The sequence below is a fragment of the Protomyctophum parallelum genome (assembly GCF_964188405.1).
Source record: "Protomyctophum parallelum genome assembly, chromosome: 20".
Classification (NCBI taxonomy): domain Eukaryota; kingdom Metazoa; phylum Chordata; class Actinopteri; order Myctophiformes; family Myctophidae; genus Protomyctophum; species Protomyctophum parallelum.
The window spans coordinates 10,966,190-10,991,594 of NC_139718.1; the positions used below are offsets into that span (position 1 = coordinate 10,966,190).

At 43.2% G+C, this 25,405-nt stretch overlaps 1 protein-coding gene and 1 pseudogene across 2 annotated transcripts in view; both read right to left on the minus strand.

Annotated features, from left to right (window-relative positions):
- Positions 1–10,990, minus strand: part of LOC310877357 (zinc finger protein DPF3-like) — a 34,767-nt pseudogene extending 23,777 nt beyond the window's left edge. The window contains exon 1 of the transcript XR_014571101.1: positions 10,959–10,990. The product of XR_014571101.1 is annotated as a zinc finger protein DPF3-like (transcript). The remainder of the gene's footprint in view (positions 1–10,958) is intronic.
- A 1,130-nt stretch (positions 10,991–12,120) lies between these two features.
- LOC310877340 (zinc finger FYVE domain-containing protein 1-like) lies at positions 12,121–23,435 on the minus strand. Its single transcript, XM_083791162.1, has 11 exons — positions 21,855–23,435; positions 21,117–21,621; positions 19,502–19,716; positions 18,994–19,100; positions 18,785–18,893; positions 18,308–18,405; positions 17,993–18,110; positions 17,363–17,533; positions 16,941–17,121; positions 16,445–16,558; positions 12,121–14,910 (listed from the first exon to the last, which is right to left on the minus strand). Exons 1-11 carry the CDS (start codon positions 22,401–22,403, stop codon positions 14,678–14,680), a joined length of 2,400 nt encoding a protein of 799 aa, XP_083647288.1. The 5' UTR covers positions 22,404–23,435; the 3' UTR covers positions 12,121–14,677.
- Positions 23,436–25,405: the final 1,970 nt, after the last annotated feature.

A 25,405-nucleotide genomic window follows, 5' to 3' on the forward strand; every position in this document is an offset into this window, starting at 1 on the left:
GGTCGTTTAACCAATTTAAGAGTGGCCTCCCTATGTTGGGCATGTCATTATACGTGAAAATGTACCAAAAGAAATGGCACCCGTGTGAACTGAGCGGTGGAACTATACTTCTATTGTTATAGTTACTTGTGTGTTACAGTTACATAGTAACTGTGTGTTATAATACCGTGTTATAGTGCGTGTGGTGCTTTGGAGTGCCTTGGAGCCAAGCACAGTTGTTGACTTAAGCAGCTGCAGGGTGAGGGTCAATAGGTCCTGCTCAGACAGGGGTCAAAGATATGACACGCACGCACACACAATATTAAAGAAAATAACACATTTTCCAAAACCCTAAGCGGGCATTGTGAGCTTGTAGATCAGCTATTTATATTCATTGTACGATGAATGAAGTATATAGGGCTATATTGAAATTACAATCAAGGATACAGGAACAAGTACTGTCCCCTGGCCTACAGTGGCCACTGACCAGTCACACCTACCACAGTAGGATATTGATTGCTTGTTATCATGCTAATCATCGACAGTTGCACGAACAAACTGTCGACACTGTCCTCTGAACGTGAAGAGAAGGAATTAGCACTGCCCCGACTCTGGTCGCTCTGCAGTCTGCACTGCTCTGATAGAACCACGTAGCCATGGTGGCATGACTTTTGTTTTGTCACGACCTCTGTCTGTGGCCTTGGCCACGTGATCCGATTCTAAACAGTTTGTGTGCTATGGTAGCTATTTAGAGCACTGCTGAATCAATGAGGGGGATGATTGGGCTAGGGTATCGCCACGTGGAATGTGTGGAGAAGTCTTGTCTCGCTGTCTCTCCCCGATAGACTTAAAAAGGGGTCCGACTGATTTCATGGATATATTAAGAGTTGGGATCCTTTAGAATTGTAATGATTCCGGTTCCTCTTAACGGCCTTAAAAGGGGAATACCACTCATTTTCAACATTGATCTATGTCATTAACTGTTTTGACACCAGGTCCCATAGGGGGCGGTAGGTGCCGGGTGCAAGCTAACTGTGCAACATGAGCAGAGAAGAGCTCTTGTTGTTCTGTCTGAAACATAAGTACTACTACCCCCTGGTCTACTGAGGCCCACAGAGGCCTACTAGTGATGCAATCATAGTTTTGATTAGCGGGAGCTCTAATTAATGTTTCATTAGGCTACGATCATGGATCTCATTATGAGCCATAATGTCACTAAAGACGACGCATGCTCGTGCACACAGGGATTTTGGTCGTTTCTTACATGGATGCTAGCTGTGGCTAGTAACAAAGCTAAACTAAGGTAAATAAAAAAAATAAAAACTCTGGATTAAATTAATCTCTGGATCTTGGGCATACTTTTAATAAAGTTAATAATTAAATAAAAAGTTAATATCAAAAAATAAAAGATAAAAAACTCTCCCTGTTCAGTTTAGTCTAGAAATGGAGGTCTAGAACTTGAAGTCATTTGATTAGTGACATCACGCTGGTGTACTATTAGATGTCACTGATCACATGACCCCAAGTTCTAGACCTCCAGTTCTAGACTAAACAGAAGGGGGGGAACTTTTTTTAAATTATTTCCACACAACTCTAAGGTAATTTCAATGTTTAAAATGTGTGGTATTCCCCTTAACGGTTCATTTAATGGATTCCTACAGGCCCTATTAGGAACCCCCTATAGCAGGGGTGTCCAAACTCTTTTCAAAGGGGGCCATATTAGAAAATATTAAAACACCCAAGGATAAAATACATCTCCTAACAATAATGTACCGCCGGACTATAACAAAGTCACATACATATGCATCGCATTTAAACGATTCTATGTAACTATCATCATTTAATATCAATGGTCTTTTGCCAGGTGTGTGCTGTGAACAAAAATGTAACTTAGCCTATTTCACATGAAAAAATTTACCATAGGGTGGGCCGTTCATACAATTCAGGTATGAAGCTGACCTCACTTTGGACACCCCTGTCCTATAGTATAGGAGAAGAGGTTCCAAATGAACCCTAACAGGTATCTAACTGAGAGTGTACACATGGGTCCTTGACATTTAAACCACCGGTATTGTGGATTGCATACAGTAGTAGACATGATCGTGAAGTCCACATGCTAGTTCCGACAGTGTGATAAAAAAAAACTGTTCCAGAAATGGTTCCAAATGTGCTGGAACCGATTCTGGATCCCAAACGCTATGGATATACCACTCTCATAGTTAGCGTCACTTCTCTCAGTGTGCCAAAGGAGATTCTTCTGGCAGTCCTTCGGGGTTTCAGAGTTAATATTCAGAGTGAATTGGGGGGAGGACATTTCACATTCAAACCCTCAAATCTCTGCCACACGCCTGGTATGGTAATTAGCCTACTTAATTAATCTCAGCAGAGTGTCTCGCACGGGGGCAGGTTCTAATTTGACTATATCAAAGGTGGGGGTAAATGCAGCTGGATCCATAAATGTGTAACGCTACTAATGCACATGGATATATCATTCTATGCACATGGACAGCAACCCTGACTAGTGGTGATGTCAGGAGGACAAGCAAGCGATACTCATTGCGTCACTGGTGGGGCTGGGTACTATCGATATCCTGATATGATGCTAGACATCATATGGGATCTTGGCTATCGTAATAGTGATATGGCATAAGTCTTGTCTTTGCCAGATTTGAATCACTGAATCGCCGTTTTATTTTATACTTAAAAAAATTGTCAATACAATTCTATTTATCTATTTTTGTTTTACATTTTTAATCAATAGTATTGTCACATTATTGACAGAGGAACTCCCTGAAAATAAACGTGATATTTGATTCTGTCCACATCGCCCGGCCCTAATCACTGGTGGGTCGTCTCGTCTGAGCACACCAACCCTACAGCCGCATAATGACTTTCCTCCACGTGTTCTCAATTACAATATTAGCAGGCGGCCATTTTGAAGAGAGACTAATGAACAGACAGCTATAGTCTCAAACAAGAGGGTAGGGAACCCAGGTTTTTATTTATTCTCTGTGTCTCCAGATCCAACCCTTCCTCACGTGGTCCCTCACTCTGTCTCTGTATCTCTCTGTCGTTGTCCTACTCCGTGATGAGGCAACTTCCAGCAGATAAACAGTAGTGTTTGGAATGCTGTCCCACACAAAGCCTGCTGCTCTACGGGTGAGACAAAGCCACAGTGTTTGAGGCTTCTGGGAAAAAAGAGAGGCTGCGTGTCTGTGTGACTGAGAAGAGTAAACAGTCCCAGGTACACAAAAGTCAAGCAGAGGAGGAGAGGAGAGGTGAGGTGTGCACAAGAGGGATGTGTGTGTGTGGGGGGGCGGGGGGGGAGTGAGTTTAAGCAAAAAACAAAAACCACACACACAAAAAAGAGATGGTGGAGGAAAGCGGAAAGAACATGAGAGGATGAGAAAGAGAGACAGGTTAAAGCCTGACCATCAGATAGTGACTGGTAACTACTGAGCTATTGTTTTACTCGCTTATGTTACACTCTTACAAGGCTGCTAGATTCTTTGTAGATAATAATCATGTGGATAAGACTCTTTGACTTGTAAAGATCACATTGGCTTCAGTGTATCCAATGCCAAGCTACAGCCTTTCTGGTGTGCTTTACTAGCCTTTTAAAACCAGGAATTTTTACAAGATGAAGAATCACACAGCCTTAGCCTCTCTAGTCAAAACAGATTGGCCGTGTTAGTTGTAGGCTACTTATGCTCAGAGGTTTGATGGATTCCCCTGCAATGTCTTCAAGGAGGCAATTTAAGGATACATATTGCAGACACAAAATAAACTTGACAGCGGAGCATAATGTAGTGCCAAACCACATTAATGCGTGTCCCTCTGGGAACTTCTATACACCTTTCCCCATTGAGTTCCGTCTGATCCAACTCTGTGTGCATTAGAGTCATTCCTTTACGGCAACATACACCTCTGATATGGTGTCACATATCAGTTTACTAAAAACTAGGCTACTCCTAAATGGTCCCTGAAGTAGGCTCAGAGCGATGAGTGCATACTCAAAGGTTATGCAGTGTGACGCTGAAAGCAGCACTCCTGAGATCTCTGGAGTCAAACAGACAAGTGGAGTTTTTCAATTTCCGCCGAGCACGCCTCATTGCCAGTGCAGCGGCTGTGCTCTCTCCATCACAGTGGCTTTGCCCTGTGCAGCAGGTGGACTGGCCTATAGGTATGACATCTTTCTGATTCTGACACTCGTAATGAGTCCCACGCATCTAAAGGACAAAAAAAGAAACAACACACCTATCCTCACACCGACCACAACCCCCTGTACAGTTCACCGAGAGTGTAAAACCAGTTTGAACCAATGCTGGAAAACGAGAGTGAGATAAAAATCAATTAAGAAACTGTGATTTGGCATGCTTCTCAGAACTGGACGCCACCTCAGAGGTATGTGCTACTACTACAACACCCTATCTTACAGTTGAGAAGAGTGGGTGGGTGAGGCGCGCATACTGTATGAGGGGGAGGAACAAAAGCAAATCTCGTGGCCAGTGGGGCCTCCACTATCAGACTGTTCCTGTCAACGGTTCACTGTGTCACATGGCACGTCCGTAATGTGAGCATGTGTCAACAAGCACTTTTTGCATATTTGACGAAAAGACCAGTTTTCCAGGAGCACAGAAGAAGCCAAGCGGAATGTGCACATGTAGAAGCACAAGTCATTTGTCCCCGCCTCTAAGGCCTCACCTAAGGCCTTGCAAACTTAAAACAGAAAACACCCGACTTATTTTAAAACGTAAACTAAAACATCATCACGCTCTACGAGCATGGCCTGGAGTGGCCTGTTCCGCTCCCCTCTGGGGGTCTTCCTTTCACTTTGGCAGGTGCACCGCTGCTGCACAGGAAGCCTGCGTTGAACTTGTCACATAACAAGAAGACGAGGGGGAGGAGGGCCTACGGAGTGACTGCATCCTGACAACAACCTCCTTATTACACCAATCAGCACAGCGCAGCAGGAACACCAGGCCATACACCTCCACACACTGCAGCACCAACAAACACCACCAGACATGACTCACTCACTCAAGTCCTCTAAACAGCAGTCAGTGACGAATCAGATGATGACAGACAGGCTGGCCCTGCGCCTCATGTGGATGCAGCCTTGGCAGGATGTTGTGTGGAAGGCAAAAACCCACCAGAAAATAGTTTTTGTCAGCTCTGTTTGCAATTAGTGCGAGTTTGATCGAGTCTCGCCTTTAAAGGAGTAGTTCACCCAAAAACATTGAACTTGAATTCATGGCTCAGGAATGCGACAAAAACAAAACAAATTGCCAATAATTTGGTCAGTAAGAGACTGTCCTACAGAGGAGACTCTGCCGGTCATCACATTATTATAGAGACACTCTGTGTCCTACAGAGGAGACTCTGCCAGTCATCACATTATTATACATAGCATTACTAAGAATGGGACAAAAGCAAAATGTCTCCATGAATTCAAGGTTTCATGGGGTGTTTAATTGATAGAAAATAAGTCTTGGGTGAACTACACCTTTACTTGAAAAGGCCCGCCTTCCATTAACCCCCAAAACTCGGGAAGCATAATCTTCCGTTACTACCTCACTGTCTCTAGAAGCGTTTATATTCCAAACGAGTTAGGGATGCACCGAAAGGGAAATTCTTGGTCGAAACCGAATACCGAATATAGGAAAGTTGGCCGAATATGATTAACATTTCCTAATCTTTTTTCCTACCATTGCTGTAATGGCCGTACCTTAACCCATTTTGGGCGGGAACCCCTTTTGGTGTTAGCATTATGTTATGCTTTAGCTATTGAAAAATAGCAGATCTACGAGCTTGTATGTCTGCTGTTTTTGGCCAAAAAAAGAAATAGATTTCAGCGATCCTGTTGAAAAAAGGACCTAAAGACGCCTATTTATGCAACTCACGGTTTGATTAGAAAAGACGTGTATATACGTCCTTATCACAAAAGGTGGCCCATTTTGATAATCATGATAATAATATCAATAATCATAAAACACAATCAGTGCCGGGATTTCTTTCAAAATAGAAGCTCGGGGTGCCGGGAAGATATGTCCGCTTTTACTCTAAGAACCCCCCTCCCCCTTCCGTTCCAGACAAAAACCGGGAGACAACGACAACGTGCATGTGCGAAGAGCAAGGAGTATGGTGCAGAAGGAGCGGCCAACTCATAAAAAATTAAAAATTATAATTCTCTCGTTTGATATCAATGAAAATGCGCTACACGTCCTAGCAATCAGGCGGTTCGATTAGTTATGACGTTCCCATACGTCGTACGTCTGAATGTGTTAAATGTGAACGGTCACTTGATGACAACACCAGAATCAGCTGGTGATTCAAAGATTTACACTGCAGTGTAAAGTAGTAGGTGTTTTTTATTTATTTTTCGTTACATTATTTTGTAGTATCCGTGAGAAGGGAGAGTCGAGAGGATGAGAGTAAAGTCAGCAAAAAAAATAAAAATAAAAACAGGATAGAAATAGGTTAAATAATCCGTAATCTCTCATGAACTGATTCCGATGGAAACATAGGCGTGCGCCCCACCGGAAGATGAGGGCCTAAAGACTCATATAATCTGGATTTTCGGTGGTGAGGTGACCACCGAACTACAACATGTCACGAGCCGCGGTGAAGAGCAAACCACCGCTACCGCCCCAGCCCTTCTCTGTTTTCAGCTCCGGTGGCCAGCTCACCACCGGAGCTGTGGTCACCTCACCACCGAAAATCCAGACTATGAATGAGCCTTAAAGGCCTAAGTATTCATACTTAGGAGTTTTAGGTTTAACCACCGAAACAGTAGTTAATAACAACAGAGATGTGTCGGGGGCCGGTGAAGCACTTACCACCGCAGCATGAAGTCATGTTGTAGTTTTCTGTGGTCACTTTATTACCTAGCTCTGGTCCATAGCTCTAATGTAGTTTCATTTAGAGCTATGTTACTGTCCACTTTCGGGGCTCGCATAAATGCAGACCAGCCTCTCGTCTGTAGCGTAAATAAAGATAACGTATTTGCTACTCACCAATACAAAGGCGCCATGTAATTAGAAAGCCTACTTTCCTTAATGGACGCACTCTGAGCCCACCACCACACGTATAAAAAGGTACTTTTTGGCCAAAAAGCAAATTTTTTCCCGTCGGAAAAAATACTTTTTAGTTACTCCACTGCACCCTCTACCAATATTGCCAAGAGAAAACCCTCATAGAAGATTTTTCTTCGGGTGAAAAATAATCCCTTTCTGGCCAAAAAGTACATTTTATACGTGTGGTGGGGGCCCGGGCTCAGAGTGCATCCACTAAGGAAAGTAGGCGGCGGTGGCTCAGGGGTAGAGTGGCTGGATGGTAACCGCAAGGTTGCTAGTTCGAACCCGGGCTCCCCCAGAGTTAGTGTCGAAGTGTCCTTGAGCAAGACTCTGAACCCCTAATTGCTCCTGATGTGCTGGTTGGTGCCTTGCATGGTTTCCGCCACCATCGGTGTATGAATGTGCGTGTGAAGGGTGAATGTAATGCACAATCTATGTAAAGCAAATGCACCATTTACCATTTAGGCTTTCTAATTACACAAGCCGCCTTTGTATCTGTGAGTTTTTTTATTTACGCTAAAGAGAGGCTGGTCTGCATTTATGCGAGCCCTGGAAGTCAACGGTATTACGGTAACATAGCTATAAATGCAACGGCATTAGAGCTATGGACCAGAGCTACTTATCACCTAAAACTGATGAATAGGCCTTAAGGCGGAGCAAACCGGCAACATCCTGCTATCCACGTTCTGTTTAGCACCGCCACCAGACAACAGGGCGCTGTTTTATTCCCCTTTTTTTGCAGAATGGTTTCCAGATTGAACAATCTGTGATATACATCTAGGGCTATATCTTGCCCTTATCCCTAAACTTATTTGCCATTTTTTACTATTTAAAAAAACTTTTAAAATAGTAGCTGATCTACAAGCTCACAACGTGTAGATGTAGATTGGCTAGTTGAATTATTTTTAAATGATTTTCAAAATAGTAAAAAATGCCAAATAAGTTTAGGGATAAGGGTGGCGCAAGATGGAGCCCCTAGTGTACGTAGAACATACGTAGTACATGTTCTTTTAGAAACATTAGCAGCATCATATGCAGATGTGTAGTGTACATATTCTTTTAGAAACATACCATCCAGGTGTGTGTACATATTATTTTAGAAACATTTGCATCATATGCAGGTGACGTTATGAGGTGAGGTAAAAAAATGAATAAAAGGCATCAGCAGGTACAGTGTGCAGTGTAAGGTGCAGTTCAATAGACTAGTTTGTGCAACAAGGAATGGTAAAAACCACACATTTCACATAGGTAATCCACCACCTCAGGTAAAAGACCATGCAAATCCATCATAACATCAGCAGTGATGCTAATAGTGCATTTTGCAACCTAAAACGCAGATTATTGATAATGGCGTCTGGACCCATCCGCAGACCTTTCTGGGGGTCCCATGGACGCACTACTGTACTCAGCACTGTACTGTAATTTGGTTACTATGTTGTATACTTTGCACTGTTGTTTGCATACCTCTTTGCAATTGTCAGATTTAGAATTGTGTTTATTTCTTTCGGATACATTTTCTACATGAATATAACCATATTATAACCATATAAGATTAAATACTGCAATTTGTAAAATAAAATAAAAATAAAAATAAATATGACGTTTAAGCGGGACTCCATGGGACCATGATGGGAGTCGGACCCATCTAAAAGACCACCCCTGGGTCCCGGGACCCATTAAATTGAAAACCTATTTACATCATTGCATAAGGAAGCATGAATGTAATCCACATGTTCATGGCACAGTGTTGTGGTTTCCAATGTAGGGTGACAGTTGACTAATATGCATCTAGATATTATTTAACAGACATGTCCAGTCCACCAGGATTAGATCACTGGAAAAGCACAATGTGTGTTCCAGGGTGGATTTTCCCTTTAAGACCAACAACAGACCCAAAACTCCCAACTGTGACTGTGGCTTTAATGGGGAGGCTTTATGAGCTTCTTTATTAATTAAATATTCTGGGCTCCATTTTATCAGCCGCTGTAGAGATTATTTTCCACCCATCATGCTTGGTACGAGGGACAGACCTCACACAGACGCAGCTACCATACTGTCAGCTTCATCCATCCACCCACACTTCTACAACAAAGTCGACCGAGTTGATTCGATTCCCTGAAGTGAATCGTCTCAACAAAGAAAAAAGGGTCAAACTGGTCCACAGGAGCAACATCCAATTAGTGTCAAGTGTGACTAATTATAATCTGACAAAACGTGTGAAATTAAGTCAGAAAACCCGAGACAGAGGCTAATTATAGTAGATTGAAACACTTCATTAGGCACAGTTTATAGCAAGATGTGCCACATTGGATTGGAATGCCAAAACCTCTCGCAGATCAAACTGCAGATTGACAGCGCAACAGAAAAACCAAGAGGGAAGCTGTTCAACAATATCATATTATTCAAATACATTTGTACATAGTTCTGCTCCAATTTCACAATCAGCTGAGTGAAGGGATAATGAAAACAGCAAAGGGTAGATAGGCAGGAATAATATTATTATTATTCATATACCAGAAAGATGCCCTGAACTTTGTTAGGCTTAATATCGAAATTAATTTTAAGAGAGCTCTCTATAGCATATAAATCACTTATTCCAACCACGGTTGTTGGGTTCAGTAACATGAAGGTAAGACCAAAAAAAAGTGTGTCCCAATCCTTAATAAAAAGGTGTGCAGTCCACTTCCATATTACTGGGGGGTGCCAGGGTAGCTCTGTGGAGGAGCAGATGGATCTACTGCTTGTGCTCAACACTTCCTCCCTGTCGGAGCATCTCTTGACAGATGGACCCGGGATCCTGGACCAGGCTAATCTCCTCCACTTAAAGGCACAGTCGAGTCGAGTGCCTACTCTCTACCACAAGCCCTACAATAACACTACACACAGTCCAATAGCTCGTGACGATAATAATCACACTCTCCACTGCCTTGCACACCTGACGCTGTGTCGAGAAATGTTTAAAATTAATATCTAAAAACTAAAAGACCCATCTAAAATAAAAACGAAATAAAAAAATATTTTAAGAAGCACAGCCACACACGATAGGCTTATAATAATGTACACACAGTCTGAATGCAATCTGTCTACTGGTGGTGGAATTGGTATAGAAACAGTATACAGAAGAACAAAGGAGAGATGGAGCAGAAAAAGGTGGAGCAGTGCTCTGAAAAAGGCAGGTATAATACTTGCTAATTGCACCGAGACAGACTATAACTAAACTACAGAGTGACAGCGCCGTGTATGCAGCGAGCGGCTCAAATCGCTGTCACTTTTTTCGGTTTGTTTCGGAAAGGGGGACGGCATGCAAATCCAAAATGCCTCCTCCCTGAGCCTCTGGGCTCCCTGGCTGTGTGGTTGTACACAGCAACACACACACCGGGTATGGACCACGTCGATCTGTCTGGAGGAGCCAAATAAGTTGACATGTCGACAATTCACACCAACTGCTCAACGACTTTAGGAATGTCAAAACGTTATTCCGTGCACCGCAGGCCTAGTGTGTAATGTAAAGCACACGAGAGTAAACGAATGCCTTTTATTCGTTCGGCTCTCCACAGCAGCGCAAGGCACGTTGTCGACACTTTTTCTAATAGATTGACACACAAGCGTTGAAAACACAACATTCCGTCCCGTTTAAACGGACGAGCGCGTGAAGAAACTGCCTCGCTGAGTGCGTTCGCAATGTCACGTTGCTTCAAAGCATATGTTTTAACACTTAAATGTGAAATAAAATAAGTATGCGAGGCTACTTTGCAACGCCAGAAATCCCCAAAATGCATTTAGGACAGTTAATTCCGCCGCATGCATGTGGTCTGTGTTGACGTGCACGTAGCGCACGCTTTAATCTACGAGTTGGCAACAAAGTAATTGTTCAAAATTTCTGTAATGTGCCAAATTACTTACGCTTTTAGTGGATTCTGAATGACAGCCGCCATTTTGCTACAATGTAACGCAATATCAGCGTCTTGCAGTTCTGAGGGAAACCTAGGCGAAAGCAGCCAATGGGGGGCCGGGTTGAAATTATAGGCCAATGCCGTTGCGGCATACGTGCATAGGGCGTGGCTTGTGGGGTAAACTGTCAAAAATATTTTAAAGGGTTTTCCCTTGTATTTATATTGTACACAACTGAATTCCACGACTTTTAAAGAGACCTGAGAGGCAGCCCGGTATGACTTCAGCCAGTGCACCCCCCCCCCCCCCCCTCCCTCTGTCTCTGTTACTGAAATCAGGCAGAGTAAATGGCATGAACCATCAACAAGGAGCAATGTGTTTCATTATTTATTACAATTATTATAAATGATTTAGCATCATCATCAAGCAACAAGCAAATCAGTTTCTATAATTGTCTCCACCAGCCGAAGGCATGGGGAGAGTATGTTTTGCACTCCGTCCGTCCGTCCGTGTGTCCGTGTGTCCGTCCGTCCGTCCGTCCGTCCGTGACCAGCTAATCTCAGCCACCGTTAACCCGGTCGATGCCAAATTTTGCACACACACTCCCTGGATGCCAACCATGAACCTCTGCCCCAAACTTTCCAGAACGGCCTGTTATAGCGCCACCAGGAGGCCGCTTTGTGCAAAACAGGTTTTTGCACAGCACACCTACAGATTTTGTCCCAACATCACGCAAATTGGTACACAGTCTCTCTAGAGCCATTCAACCAAACCGGTCTTTCATATTTCTCACACTCCATCCTGATTGGTTAAGATTGGCTTCCAAAGTTCACAGGAGTGCTCAGTTTCAAACAAAATGCTGCAAATCATGAACACATCGCGTGATTTCCGTGAAATTGTGCACCCACATTCCCACTAGGCCGAGGACAAAATGCCACATGAACAATTTCAACTCAGCCTCAAGGTGGCGCTATAACTGGCCGAAAAGTGTTTTTACCTCTAACTGCACGGATCTGTGGATAACCTGGTGGAGACCTGTGCCCAGAAGGGCACTTTTTCTAGTTGTATCTGAGGCTGCATTGTTGGAGTAGACTATAGACACAGACACACAAACCAATAATCTCTTCAGTCTCCTCATCCCATAATAGAATTCATACACACATAGAAAGATGAATCCAGACTATATTTTTTTATTATTTTTTGACAGAAAAGAGCTGATATTACTTTAGTTCTTCCACCAGTTCGGACAGTTTGCAGACATCAATGTTAGAAGTTAATTGGCAACTATTTCAAATGTATCAATATTTCCAGCTTTAATCAACAGGAGTATTAATGATGGCACCCACCAAACCCAATTAAACATACTGGGCAAATCAGTCACAAAGTGTACCTCTTAAACAAGTCAAAATATATTTCAAACAAAGAAACAAATTAAATTCAGCACGTCAACTTCAGATCTATTCTATTCTATTCTGTGCAATATTAGCGTCTCAGAGAATGGTTTGTGCGATGCAACGATCAGACCAGATAGAACCTATTTTGAGACAAGGCAGATACACCATCTTTCCAAACATCACAAGTGAGATGCAAAGAAAGAAACTATTTAAAATTGATCAAGCAAAAACATTTCCCTTTTGTTTTGTTAAACAAGCAACATTGAAAAGGCATCTCCATGAGCTTTGTATTATATATAAATGCAATGCTTCCTTTATTCAGATAAAATAAGACATTTCTCAGCATTGTTGTCAAAGAGCTTTGGATAAAGCTTTGATTTACCAAATACAGTTCAATACCTCATCATTCAAGATTAGTGTGATGTTGGCTTTCAACAGGATATGAATGACAGAACAAACCCATTTGGAGGTCACTACAAAGATATATAAATACCCATACAATAACAAAAAAAATAAGCTCAGGCAAAAATAACACGAGAACCAGCAGAACATAACTTGACAAAGGTAGATTACAACAATAGTGAATGAGGAAAAAACAAAACGCGAAAAACATTTAATGAACGAACGGATGCCAATGGAACACAAACAACGCTTGGCTTATTCAAAATTCCTTATCGTGTCATCTTGTGTTCACAGAGACCTAGAAGCATCATGCATGTGATATGTAAAACTGGTTTAGGAGACTAATTTGGATACTTCATAGTAACAACGGCACGCAAAAGAATTCCCATAGCCTGAAGCAAAATGACACCTCAGTTCAGAAAACAATAACTTAGAAATTCATGGCGTGATAAGGAAGCAGTTTGGAGTACAGAAGCAAAAAACAAAAAAAAGTAAAATATACACAACAAATATGCAACCCATCATGAGAGATAGTGAGGTTCAGTATTTGTTTGTCAGAGAACACTCTGAACAACGAAAAGGCAATGGATCTCTCAGACTGTCATGCATGCCGAAGCGCTACTTCTTTTGCGCTACTTTTTTCCATCCTCCATCTCATCAATACATAAATAATTTTCCCACATCTAAAATGTACACACTAACATGTTTCTATGTCTTCATACAACAATCGCACAGTAAAATATGAGTGTTATATCAGCACAGACACAGTAACCTGAATGATTTGTGGCGTACCAGATATCCACCATTCTATTCAAATCTATTCATGACAAACAGACTAAACTATTAGTCCAGAGGATATCTGGTTTTGGCCATGGTAAGCGACAGCTTAGTGCAATAACTAAAAGGTTGCAATAGAGCATGCAATGGAACCCGCAGCTGTATCTGCATGGATACAAATATCCTCTTGCCATTACACGTCATATGACATCGGTGACATAATACTTGGTATAACAATTACTTAGAACTAATCAACCCCACAGGGTTTGTAACCAACTAATATTGTTTAAATTATACTTTTTTTTTTTTCTATACTTTTTTTTTTCTCCCCCCCCCCCCCCCCCATAGAAAAATATTTCAACATAAAAGTAGTGATTTGTGTCAGTGAGAATCAAAATATTCACCCTGTCAACAATCGGAGTGGAAATACAGTTTTCACACTCGGTCAAGTAACGTACGTACTGTATATGTTCCTGCTCTTCAACAAGGCCTCAGAAACTCTGAAATTTGCTAATGTCTTATATTTACTAAAACTTCCTCACCACAGAATCAGGACAGAACCATTTGAGAAACGGATGTATAGCAGTTAAAGTCGAGCTGAAATGAAAGATTATCTGTTGCCCTCCACGAAAAAAAATCCATATTTTTGTATTTTGTTTTATATGAAATTCCCATCATGAATTATTTCTGTAAAGCACATACCAACCAATTCCAACCAATAATATCATGACATCCACCTGTAAATCAATCTTCCACAAAGAGCTAATATTCGTTATGCTACAGTGGGCTATGCCCAACAGTGGGCGGTGTTGTATGCCGTTATGGCAGTTATCCACCATATCCAACAAACGGTCGCATTTTGCAGCTAAACAGACAAAAATGTGTTTCTGAAAATAGACAATGTGGTAACAATCTAGCACTGCCTAGTTTTGATAGTTTGCTCGAAAACCCACCCATATCGATGTTGCAGCTCTCCGGCGTCTGCCCAAAGTAATATCCCGCCTCCGTATCCTGACTCACTTGGCAACACGGCACGATACTGAAGTTAGACACATGCGAAATGACATTTCAGCTCGACTACAACAGATTGCAGGCTGAGTAAGTGAGAGAGAGAGAGTGAGTGGTTCTTGGTGCTCTGAGGAAGGAAGGCTGTCCCTGTTAAAGGTCTCCAGGTTTCTGGTTGCAGCTAGCGCACACCCGTACAGGGTGGTCCCAGCCACGCGAGGGGACCGCTCGACGTTCCGGGGAGCAGTCGTCGCACACGCCTTGCCCGCAGGCGCGACAGTGGTGCTTGGACAGCTTGGCAGAGAAGTCACGCTGGCAGTTGTGGCAGCACTGTATGTCCTGGTCGGGTACCCAGTATGCAGGCCGGGCAGCATCCTTCACCAAGCCTGAGGGAAGCAGGTAGGGAGTCAGTCGGACCAGGCACACACATAATTATGTGTGGTATGCGTTTACCTTGCTTACTGTAAGTCGCTCTGGATAAAAGATTCTCTGCTAAATGCCCAAGTTGTGCATTAAGACACAGATAATCACACCCACACAGCAAAATTAGCAGACACTTTGATGTTGGAAGTGACTGGATTCCATTGTGCTGTACAAGCTCTGAAAAACACTTTAAGAGGAGGAGGTTGTAGCCTGCTTGTTTATATCAACCACTATTAAAGACTAATTCATACTTCACAGCTATGTGACGAAGTATAAATGAACGCTTGATAAAACACCCGGTCTCACATTTGCACTAAGCAAGAGATGAAACGATAAACTACAGACAGGTGGATAACAAAACACCCATGTAGCCAAAATGCTTCGGTCGCCATACTCATCAGATGCCGGGTTGTTTATATCAATACCAAGCAGCCGAAGCTCAACACTACCCTTTCGTGCTGCCCAGGCTGCTAGACAGCACCTCACTCATTGTAGTTTCTTTGCTGCTCGTTTTCTTCTTTTTTTTATGTTTTTTTTGCGGCTTTCACCTTTATTTTATATTTTTTATAGAGGGACAGACAGTAGGCTGACAGGAAATGGGGGAGAGAGATGGGGGAGTGACATGCAGTAAAGGCCGTCGGGATCGGACTTTGCTGCTTGTTTTCTCCGAATATTCCATATTATCGCTTGTGGTGAAAACTAAGACAACTTTTTGCTCCTCCTCTTGCTGTATTGGGCTGTGTGGGGCGGAAGTAGTTGACACAAATTCACAAATATTGCCTGGCTGCCTGCAGCAATTTCACATGAACACCAGTGGGTGCTGAAAGTGTTCATCTTAGCATACCTGGGAGGATTACAGTTGTCTTTTATATAAACAATTGCACTGGCCAGACAAATAGATATTATGCAGGTAATGTGTGCACATTGGATTGGAGCACATGAATTGAACAAATGCTTCGATGATCATTTTGGTTTCTAAAACCCTCAACAAACTGGGCCACTTAGCCACTCAGCAGTCAGAGTAATCAACCTTCTGTACTTGAATGCAAATAGTTTACCAATGTTTGACAAATTAGTCTTAGTCACTCCAGCATGAAGTGAATACGACATAGATGTACACATCATATTTAAATAGTGGACAGTTTGTTCTAGAATAAGTTACAATGTGTGACTAATTATCAAAGACATTACGGCTGTTAGCAAACCGATGGTCGTTAAACTTGAGACTTTTTTGGAACATCACTCGTAACCATTTGGCATTCATGTTGACATCCTTAAGCTTGTTCCTATGAGGAGAACTCACTGATGAATGTAGGTTTCAAACTAGAAATATGATTCCTCCCTTCGCTATTCAAAAGAAATGGTTTGGATTCTTCTCTTGCTCTAAACAAGTATAATCCTGCCTTGCCACCAGAGGGCAATACGTCCATGCCATTTTATTCTCCCAGTCATTGACTCCTAATAAATCATACTCCTAGTGTAATGTTGGGCACTTACCAAATGGGATGTCAATAGCAGTGACCACAGCCCCTAACGTGTTGGTCACCACTTCTCCAACCTTCCTCGCCAGCGTTCCGCCCTCCTCTTCATCTATCTCCGCCTCCAGCAGTTCTTCACAAACAAAAGAATCCTCTGGTTAACCCATTAATACTGGGAAAGCATCGTCACAATTTTAGATTTCTTTGCCTATTTAAAAACAGTCACACGCTATGAGCTTGTACATCTGCTATTTTTGGAAAATTGTGAAGATTTGTGCAAACCTTTGAAAATATTTAAAGCGATCATTTTAAACTCAAATCTTTACTTACTTAATATTTTCAGATGGGGGTCCACAGCTAAATACATTTGTTGAGGGTCTGATAGAGCAACATGTTTTTCAGAAAACCCTTTTCTAGGTAGAATCAGCCTCAGGTCTTAATCAAACAGAACGGAACACAAACGATGGATGCAGGCCAGGGTGGGCTGCAGAAGGCACAGTGTATTCTTCATGTACCTGCTTGTGAAGCTCTCTGCTCAAAGCACACATCACAGATCCTAACGGGGGCCAGGCCCCACCCCTTCTCTGGAACAGGCATGGCTTTGGAAGAGCAGCTGTCACAGAAGCCCTCGCCGCACGCACGGCAATGATGCTTGGTGTCGTTGTCCTGGAAGACTGCGTGGCACTGATGACACGCCTTGTGTAATAACAACAAGAAGGAAGTGGTTATTGACTGGGCTCTTTGGAAGGGAGCAGGAACACTCTGAGACTATATCAGAGGCTTTATCTCGTGACCTGGCTGCAAACACAGGTTGTGTAATAGCTGCTGGACACGCTCTGGGACAAACAGTAAAAACATCCCGTTCCCCTGGACAGGAAAGTGTCGACATGGCTGTTGGTGTGCCACACGGCGGGTTAGGGCTGCGTGTGTCACTCACCAGGATGAGGGAGTTGGGTTTCCAGTAGGCCGGGGCGATTTGATCCGTCAGCCAGGAGGTGACGGCCCTGGCTGGCTTCACGCTGAGCTCCGACACAGACTGGGCAACCAGATTGACTCCGTCCAAGAGACGCTGCGCTGCGTTGCTGTTGTCCTTCAAGAAGCCATTAGACTGTGGAAAGAGGATGCGGACTTTAGGCACGACGACATGTTTAAATTAATAATCAATTAAGAGAACAGAAAATATATGCGATACTGTACATTACTATGCAATTTCAAGTTGTCCATTTTGGGTTCTAAATAATGGCCTGAGGCCTAATGCCTATATTAATTTGAATAGATTAACCGAAACAATATATAGAGATTTTGGTACTTTGCACATAACTGATGGTAATGAAGCAAACATAACCTAGATTAGAAAGACTGATTCTGGGGGCGCCCGCTGGCCAAGTGGTCCAGGCGCATGCCACATATAGACAGCGTGTTGCGTGTTCGAGTCCCGTTCATGATGACCTTTGCTGCATGTCTCCGCTTCTCTCTCCCTCTTTCCTGTCCATTTTCACTAACTATCAATAAAAGGCACAAAAGCCAAAAACAAATCTTAAAAAAAGAAAGACTGATTAATTCTCACCCCTGGCCATATGTGCTGGATCTCAGTGCGGACAACCGTGTCCACAGGGTCTTGGTTTCCGTACCAGAACTGCCGGCTTCGGTAGATCACTCCACAATTTGGACATTCAATCACATACCTGCATGTACAGAGGCAATGTTAATACTGTAAAACAAAATGTATACGGCTTATATATACACAGTATATAGTAAGTTAGTGGAAGAATAAATGTTGATTTTAGGTCAGGGTGTTGGAACACTAGGGCTAAAATTAGACTTAGTAAAGGTAACACAGCACTGAACTTTGCCCTACTACAGTACTCACTACAGAACTCACCCAGACCAGGCATACTTTGCAAGGCCCAACCATGGAGAATCCGAGGAGGCGGAGGTCTTGGGAACTACTATCACCTCCTTCCCTCCTTCATAGCAAGCCTAAAGTGGAAGGATACACAAAGCTTGTGAGGATATCAGTCATGTAGTGATTAGAGAAATGCTGGGGTAACAATCAATCAATCGACAATAGTTGACATAATGTAATAACAGGACATGTACAGTACGTGGTTGCTATTCTTCAGGGGGTGGGGGGGGGGGGCTGTGAAACAAGCGTGCACTCTGGAGCAGTGGTTCCCAAACCTTTTAGCTCAAGACCCAAAAGAGAAAAATTTATACGTTTGCCCGGGACCAAAACTAATGAGAATAGCAGATCTACAAGCTCACAAGATGATTGGTCCACTGTTTGGGAAACAAACCAGATCATCTGCTGTGGTTCACGCTCTGTTTAAAAAAGGGTTTGAGCCACCACCATGTTTACCTTGCAAGTGTAAATGCGATTGTCACACTGTGCAGTGTAGCGACAGCGCTGCTTGGCGTCGTGGCACATTCCTTCCCCTAAGTGGTTCATGCTGTTCTTGCAGCCAGAACTGGAAGACAATAGTATGTGTTAACTCAACTGAACCCCGCAGATGACACCATAAGGATGAAAAGCTATGCTGAACGTCAGGAGTTTAGAAACATACTGACCCACAACTGAGACAGGTGCTTGAACAGGTGAAATACTCATCAGGGAAGAAGCAACTGTGGGCTACAAGGTCGTCTGCGATCTCCCCATTGAAGCGCTCACTCAGGGCCTGAAAGGACAGAGGGAGGGGGAATAAAAAGGAAATATTTGTAGACAACCACACTAGAAAATTCATAAGCAAAAATTTCACCTGCTCTTCATAAATGAACTTGAAACCTGTCTGTCATATACCACCTGAACTGAATCCCAGAAATTATTTAGATGATACACAAATGTAATTCAGGTTCTTAACCACATATGCCCCATATACTTTGTTGTATGACAAACAAGCTCACAACACATTGCACTGTGATTCGTTGCCTAAACAGGGAGGGACACCAGTATAAATGGGGTTAAACCATCCAAGACAGCCACAGTGCTGGCTTTGCACAACATCTAATCTCTTTGGAACAGGTTTATAGCATCTATTTTTTTTTCTCCCTTAGCTCTATACATACAGTACAGCCCTACCTGCAGGGCTTTGAATATGACAACAGGGGTTCGAGGGGAGCGGGTTGCGTTGTTGTCCAGAAGCTGCTCCAGGTTGTTCTGCAGGCCACGGAAGTCAGTGGGAGGGCTGAGGGTCTGTGTTCCCCGATACTGGACAGAACTAAAGGCCTCTGGGAAGCGGTCCAGCTTCTTAAAGCGCTCAGATAGCAGTCGCTCCACCGACTCAGATGGCTTATCTGAAAGAGAGCGAAAAATGAACAGCTTGAAGAGAGTGTACATATACGTAGAATGTATTATTTTGCAGAGGTCTGTGGCATTTCATTACAACCGGAAAGAAGGTACAGGCTGTAGATTCACTGGTAGGGAATCCCTAAAATGTAATAGACATCATGATTACGCCGCAAACTCCATCATTTTATGCATATTACAAAGGGTATGCGTGTGATCATCACCATACCCGGACGTTCTGCGAGAACCATACCACACTATAATTGTCAAACAGTAGTGGTCCTGCTCGTCCAGAGTAAGACCACAGTTAAAATGTCTCAATAGAAGAGCAGGTAGACAACCTACAACCACCACAGTTGTTTGTTATAATGTAGTCTAAATCATATTTTATTCACAAACAAAGTTATGGATTAAAGCTTTATCATTAGCTATAAAGTAACCTCAGAATTTGCTACCTTTCCATACAGTATATACAAATACTCATTATGGAAATTGGCCATAGACTATCGTGTACAAAAAAGACGAGGGTACAATGCTGTTACAAGAAATTAATTGAGCTACACGTCAACAGGTGCTCTTTAAAACAACCAGGCAGTCTTTTCCTTTCCAAGAATTAGGGATAGCTGTGTGTGTTATGGCTTGTGAATTATTGGCTTGTTATTGACTTGTCAAATTCAGTGAGGTGAAGTCTTTTTACTGAACATGTAATCATTTGTTGGGTTAACCCTCAATTTACCCCAAAAAGTATGGCCTTTAATCCTCCCGACTGCTGCTGATGTAGACCTACAGTCTTAGCGTTACAGCAACAACTTACTACACTGAAGGAAGTTGTCAAATAATTACGTAATATGAGTGACTTTGCTCCATGTGCAAATACGGTTAGTAACTTCAGAATAGAGATGTAGTGATCTTTCACTCTTTCCTTCCCAATAGCAATTCCGATACATAACTTGCGTATCGGTCGATACAGAGTACCGATCCGATACCATTTTAAAAATCACACCTGTGTGAAGTGAGGGGCGCTCTTATCATCATACATCCGCATAGTTTCATTCCGGCCAATCACAATTTGCGTCCTCACTTTTGTCTTCAATGTTTGTGTTTACACAAACATTCAAAACTGGCCATCCATTATCAATGGCATTCAATGTTTGTGTTAGGACAATAGTTGTGTTTACACAAACCCTCAAAGCTGGACATATGAGGGGCTAGCGCCCCAGCCGCCCCTCAAAATAAATCTAGGACAGTGGTTCTCAAAGTGGGTTCCAGGGACCCTGAGGGTCCCTTGAGGGGGTTCCAAATGGACCCTTACGGGTCTGTAAGGGCAGTATCGCGGCAGCTTTTCCGAACAACTCTACCTCAGAACAATCAGAGAAGTTAGCATTGCATTCATCTCCAGTCCACACACCTGAACCAAGCAGCTTGGTGTGGACAGTCTCATGGAAGATGACCACTGCAGGGCCCAGGGTGGACAGGGGCACATCGAGGCCACAGCGGGCCGTGGTGGCTTTCAGTTCCTTAGTGAAGTGTTTCAGGTAGGCGTCCGACGCGTCGCCGAGGAACTTGAAGAGGTCATCGTGGAGACGGTCGGTGTGTGTGCGGTAGATGATGAGATCAGAGATGGCGAGTACCTTGAGTAAGAGTCGCGTCCTCTGGCAATGTTTGGAGCTGTTCCCCAGCAGACCCTCCGTGTCGATGACCACCACTTTGTGGGTAGGGTCAAAGGCTGCCCACACCCCGACTGTGCAGGACTCTTGTGTAGGGGATGTCTTGAACACCTCCCTGCCCATGAAGAACGTGTGGTTCAGGGTGTGGGACTTGCCCTCTCCCGTGTTGCCGAAGATGGACACCACCTTCAATAATCGGTCGGGTTCGCAATTCAGTTTCTTCATGAACGCTACTTCATCCTGAATCTGTCAAAGAGTGAATGTTTACAAGTTAAAAACAAAAAGTGGTAGTTATTCCAGTTAAGTTGTACACTGATGCTATGTAACCAAACATAATATTGATTCTCACAGTAAACTGGGAGGCCTAGGCCTTGTGTCAATAATTGCGTCTGACTAGGAAGTATGAAGTATGAAGTAATAAACAAAAAAATTGTTGCCGTGACCTGAGTCGTGGTAAGTGACAGTTTTGCTTGGCTCACCTGCATTTCCTCTTTCTCGTTGACCAGGAGAAAACTGGACACGTTCTCAAACAGTTTGTCTTCCTGAGCTTTGGTCTCGTTGGCTGCTCGAGCAGAAGAGGGCCGGACCGGGATTGCCTCGGCAGGTTTCGGGATTGCCTCGGCAGGTTTCGGGATTTCCTCTGCAGGTTTCGGCGGCGGAGGATAAGAGGTGAGCTGGTGTTTCTTCTGTTTACCTCCACTGTGGGTACGTTTCTGACAGTCTTGGCACAAGTTCAGCTTACAGTTGTGGCAGCGGACCACGGACCGATGCCGCTTGCCATTGCCTGCACCTCCGTTGCCTCCCCTGCAGTTGTCACAGTAGGGGACATGGCCGGGCCCTACCGGAACCCTTTCATGGTTCTTCAGAAGCTCCTGGTTGTGGAGCTCAAACTCACAGCGAACACACTGCAAAGTCTTACACTCATCACATTCAAACGCAGCCTCCTCGGAGGCACCACACACATAGTTTTCTTGACATATTAGACTGGTATTGACTCCTTTTTCTGAGGACGAGCCATGTCCACTCATTGTTTCTTACAGGAGGAGGTTTGGAACACAGTACAATGCCAAGTGGAATAGCTTTTTTGACTACAACGTCAATAATGTCCAATAGCACATGCTAACGAACCACACACAACAAATACTCTCAACTTCTGTGCTCTACAGAATAAATACGGTAATCAATAAGAAAACAGATTTGGCCAGAAATAACATAACCTTGGCATGGTTACAGCGCTCCCTTGTTGATCTATAAAAAGTACAGCAAGTGAAGTCAAAACGATTGAGCCAATTAGAAATTATTTCAGCAGCTTAAATTAAAAACGTATAGGCTATTTGCTGCAGTATCATGCAAATAATTAACTAGGCTAACCCAAAGCCAAACTATTTTTTCAGCAAGGTAGATCGTCAAGTACTTTGTTTGTCAAACAAAACAAAAATATATACCGGTATACAATGTAATGCCCTCAGCAGCTGCCACAACAACGCTAGAAATGTTTTAAAAACCATAAAATTACGTGTAAAAATGTCATTAAAAAAAACGATGCACAATTTCGTGCAACACAGTCAGTTACACCACCATCAAAACAATGAACTCTCCCTGAAGATGAATGTGCAAATGTTAACGAATCTGCTAACAGCTACAGCTCGCAATAATAAGCTTATTCTCGGTAAATATCCATCTTGGTGGATATTTGAGATATTCTTGACGAGTAGCTACTCACATGAAGTGTCGATGGACAAGAATCCGAATTTAAATATATTAGCAGGCCGACAATTTAAAGCACCAAAACAGTTCTAGACGTAACAGCTACCCAGCTAACGAACATCAACAATAACAACAACAACGCTGACAAACGCTCGCGTAACCGCGGGTTCTTCTTCAATAAAAGGTAGCAGACGGAATTGAAATTGGCACAGATTGAGTTTGAGGAGTCTTTAAAAGTGTTATTATTGCATCAATGTTTGTCCTCCGAGCCGTGTCATTGTTTTGTTCAGTGTACTAGCTCCCTCCCTCTCCAGAGCTAAGCTACGTTATTTTTGTTGCCAGGTCAGATCAGCTGATCAGATTATTTTCAGTCACAGGGTCAGGGGAGGGCAGAAGGAAGTTGTTAGCGTCCATGGGATTTGTAGTTCTTCTTTAGCCATAGAACAGAATTGATTGATTGAAATCTTTATTAACAGTTTGTAGAATTTACAGTACATTTTAAGCACAAACTCAATACAAAGACTGTCAACTGTGAGTGGACGACCCAATTAAGCATTACACTTGTTTACAACAGGGTCCACATTGTTCAATTCATCAAAACATTTAAAGACATACAAACATTTAGAGACATACAAATAGACATTTCTCTGTAGGTAAAGAACAGAACAGGAATTCATCATATGGGAAGCAAAAAAGGGAAAAGATACTATATACAGTGAGGGAAAATGGGGTGGGGGGGTGTGGGGGATTCAGATTTTACATAGGCCAGTTTCGAATTGCAGCCATCCGTAGGTGCCCTTTGAGAGCGGTTTTGAAGGAGTCAAGGGATTCACATGTCTTAATGACTGTTGGTAGGGCGTTCCACATTTTGGTGGCATAGGAGCGAAAAGAATTTAGTCCCTTGTTTGTGCCGAATCTGGGTTGTACATGGTTTGTTGCACTCCCTCTGGTGTTGTGGGTGTGGACTTCGTTTACATTAAGGAAGTATTTAGACAGGTACATGGGTATCTTGGTGGTGTATCGAATCTTGTGGACCAGACCCATTGCAAGATGCTGTACTCTGTCGTCGACCCTAAGCCATCCCAGCCTGTCAAAGTGGGCAGGGGTGAGGTGGGTTCGGGGGGTGAGGCCAAGTAGGAGCCTGACCAGTTTGTTTTGAGAGGTCTGGAGCCTTGTTTTAAGGGCCTTTGAGGTGCTGTGGTACCAAGAGGTGGATGCATAGTCAAAGAAACCTTGTACGAGGGCTCCTGTTAAGGTCTTCAAGGTGTTTTTGCTGACCAGTGAGGAGATCCTGTAAAGGAATCTTGTTCTTTGATTGACTTTTTTGATTACGTTGGTGGCCATTTTATCACCGGAAAGATTGGCCTCCAGGATGGAACCTAGGTAGGTAATTTCATCTTTTCGTGTGATAATATTGTCACCCACTCTAACCAAGAAGCCATCTGCCTTGCTGAGTTTACTATTTGATCCGAAGAGGATGGATTCAGTTTTTCCCAGGTGTAAGGATAGTTTGTTATCAGCGAGCCAGGTGCAGATTCTACCGAGTTCAGAGCTGAGGGTCTTTTCAACCTGCAGTTTGTTCCTGTCCGAGACCAGCAGTGCTGAGTCATCTGCGAACAGGAACAAGTTGCAGTCACAAGCTGAAGTCATGTCGTTAACATAAATTAGGAACAGTAAAGGCCCTAGTATGCTTCCTTGTGGGACGCCACAGCTCACTGGGAGGGGAGGGGACAGTGTTCCGTTCACCTCCACCATCTGTTCTCTCCCCTCCAGGTAGGATTGCATCCAGCTCACTGATGTGCTATCAAAACCAATAGCTTTAAGCTTGTTAACCAGTATGGAGTGGTTCACGGTGTCAAAAGCCTTTTGGAGGTCCAGCATGACCATGCCGCAGTATTTTCCAGCATCCACCTCGTGTTTGATGTGGTCGCTCAAATAGAGGAGGCATGTGTCAGTGGAGTGGGATGTTCTGAAACCAGATTGGAACTCGTACAGCAATTTACAGAACAGAACAGAACAGAACAGAACAGAACAGAACAACAACAGGTAAGTGCTTGTCTATGAAGTCTATGTAATAGTGGCTCTGCAGTGCAGGGTGACAGGTTTGAACCTTATCTAAGGTTTGAACTGCATGGCCAAATTGTGTCTCTTTATAGACAGAACCTGTATTCTCAGTTGAGATTCTGGTTGGTTTACATTACTGGTCGTCAGTAGTCAGGCTGCATTCAGGTGTTAATGGCAATACCAAAATAAATCGGAAGTACATGAGCCAGAGCTCAAAATTTGGGCTCCTAATCTGAGCATTATATGAAAATATGCCAGA

Coding starts and splice junctions, on each gene's coding strand:
- LOC310877340 (XM_083791162.1), bottom strand. CDS start 22,403: ATGAGTGGACATGGCTCGTCCTCAGAAAAAGGAGTCAATACCAGTCTA. Junction 17,534..17,992: donor TCCAGCACATATGGCCAGGG/GTGAGAATTAAT, acceptor CTCTTTCCACAG/TCTAATGGCTTCTTGAAGGA. Junction 17,122..17,362: donor AACCCAACTCCCTCATCCTG/GTGAGTGACACA, acceptor TTATTACACAAG/GCGTGTCATCAGTGCCACGC.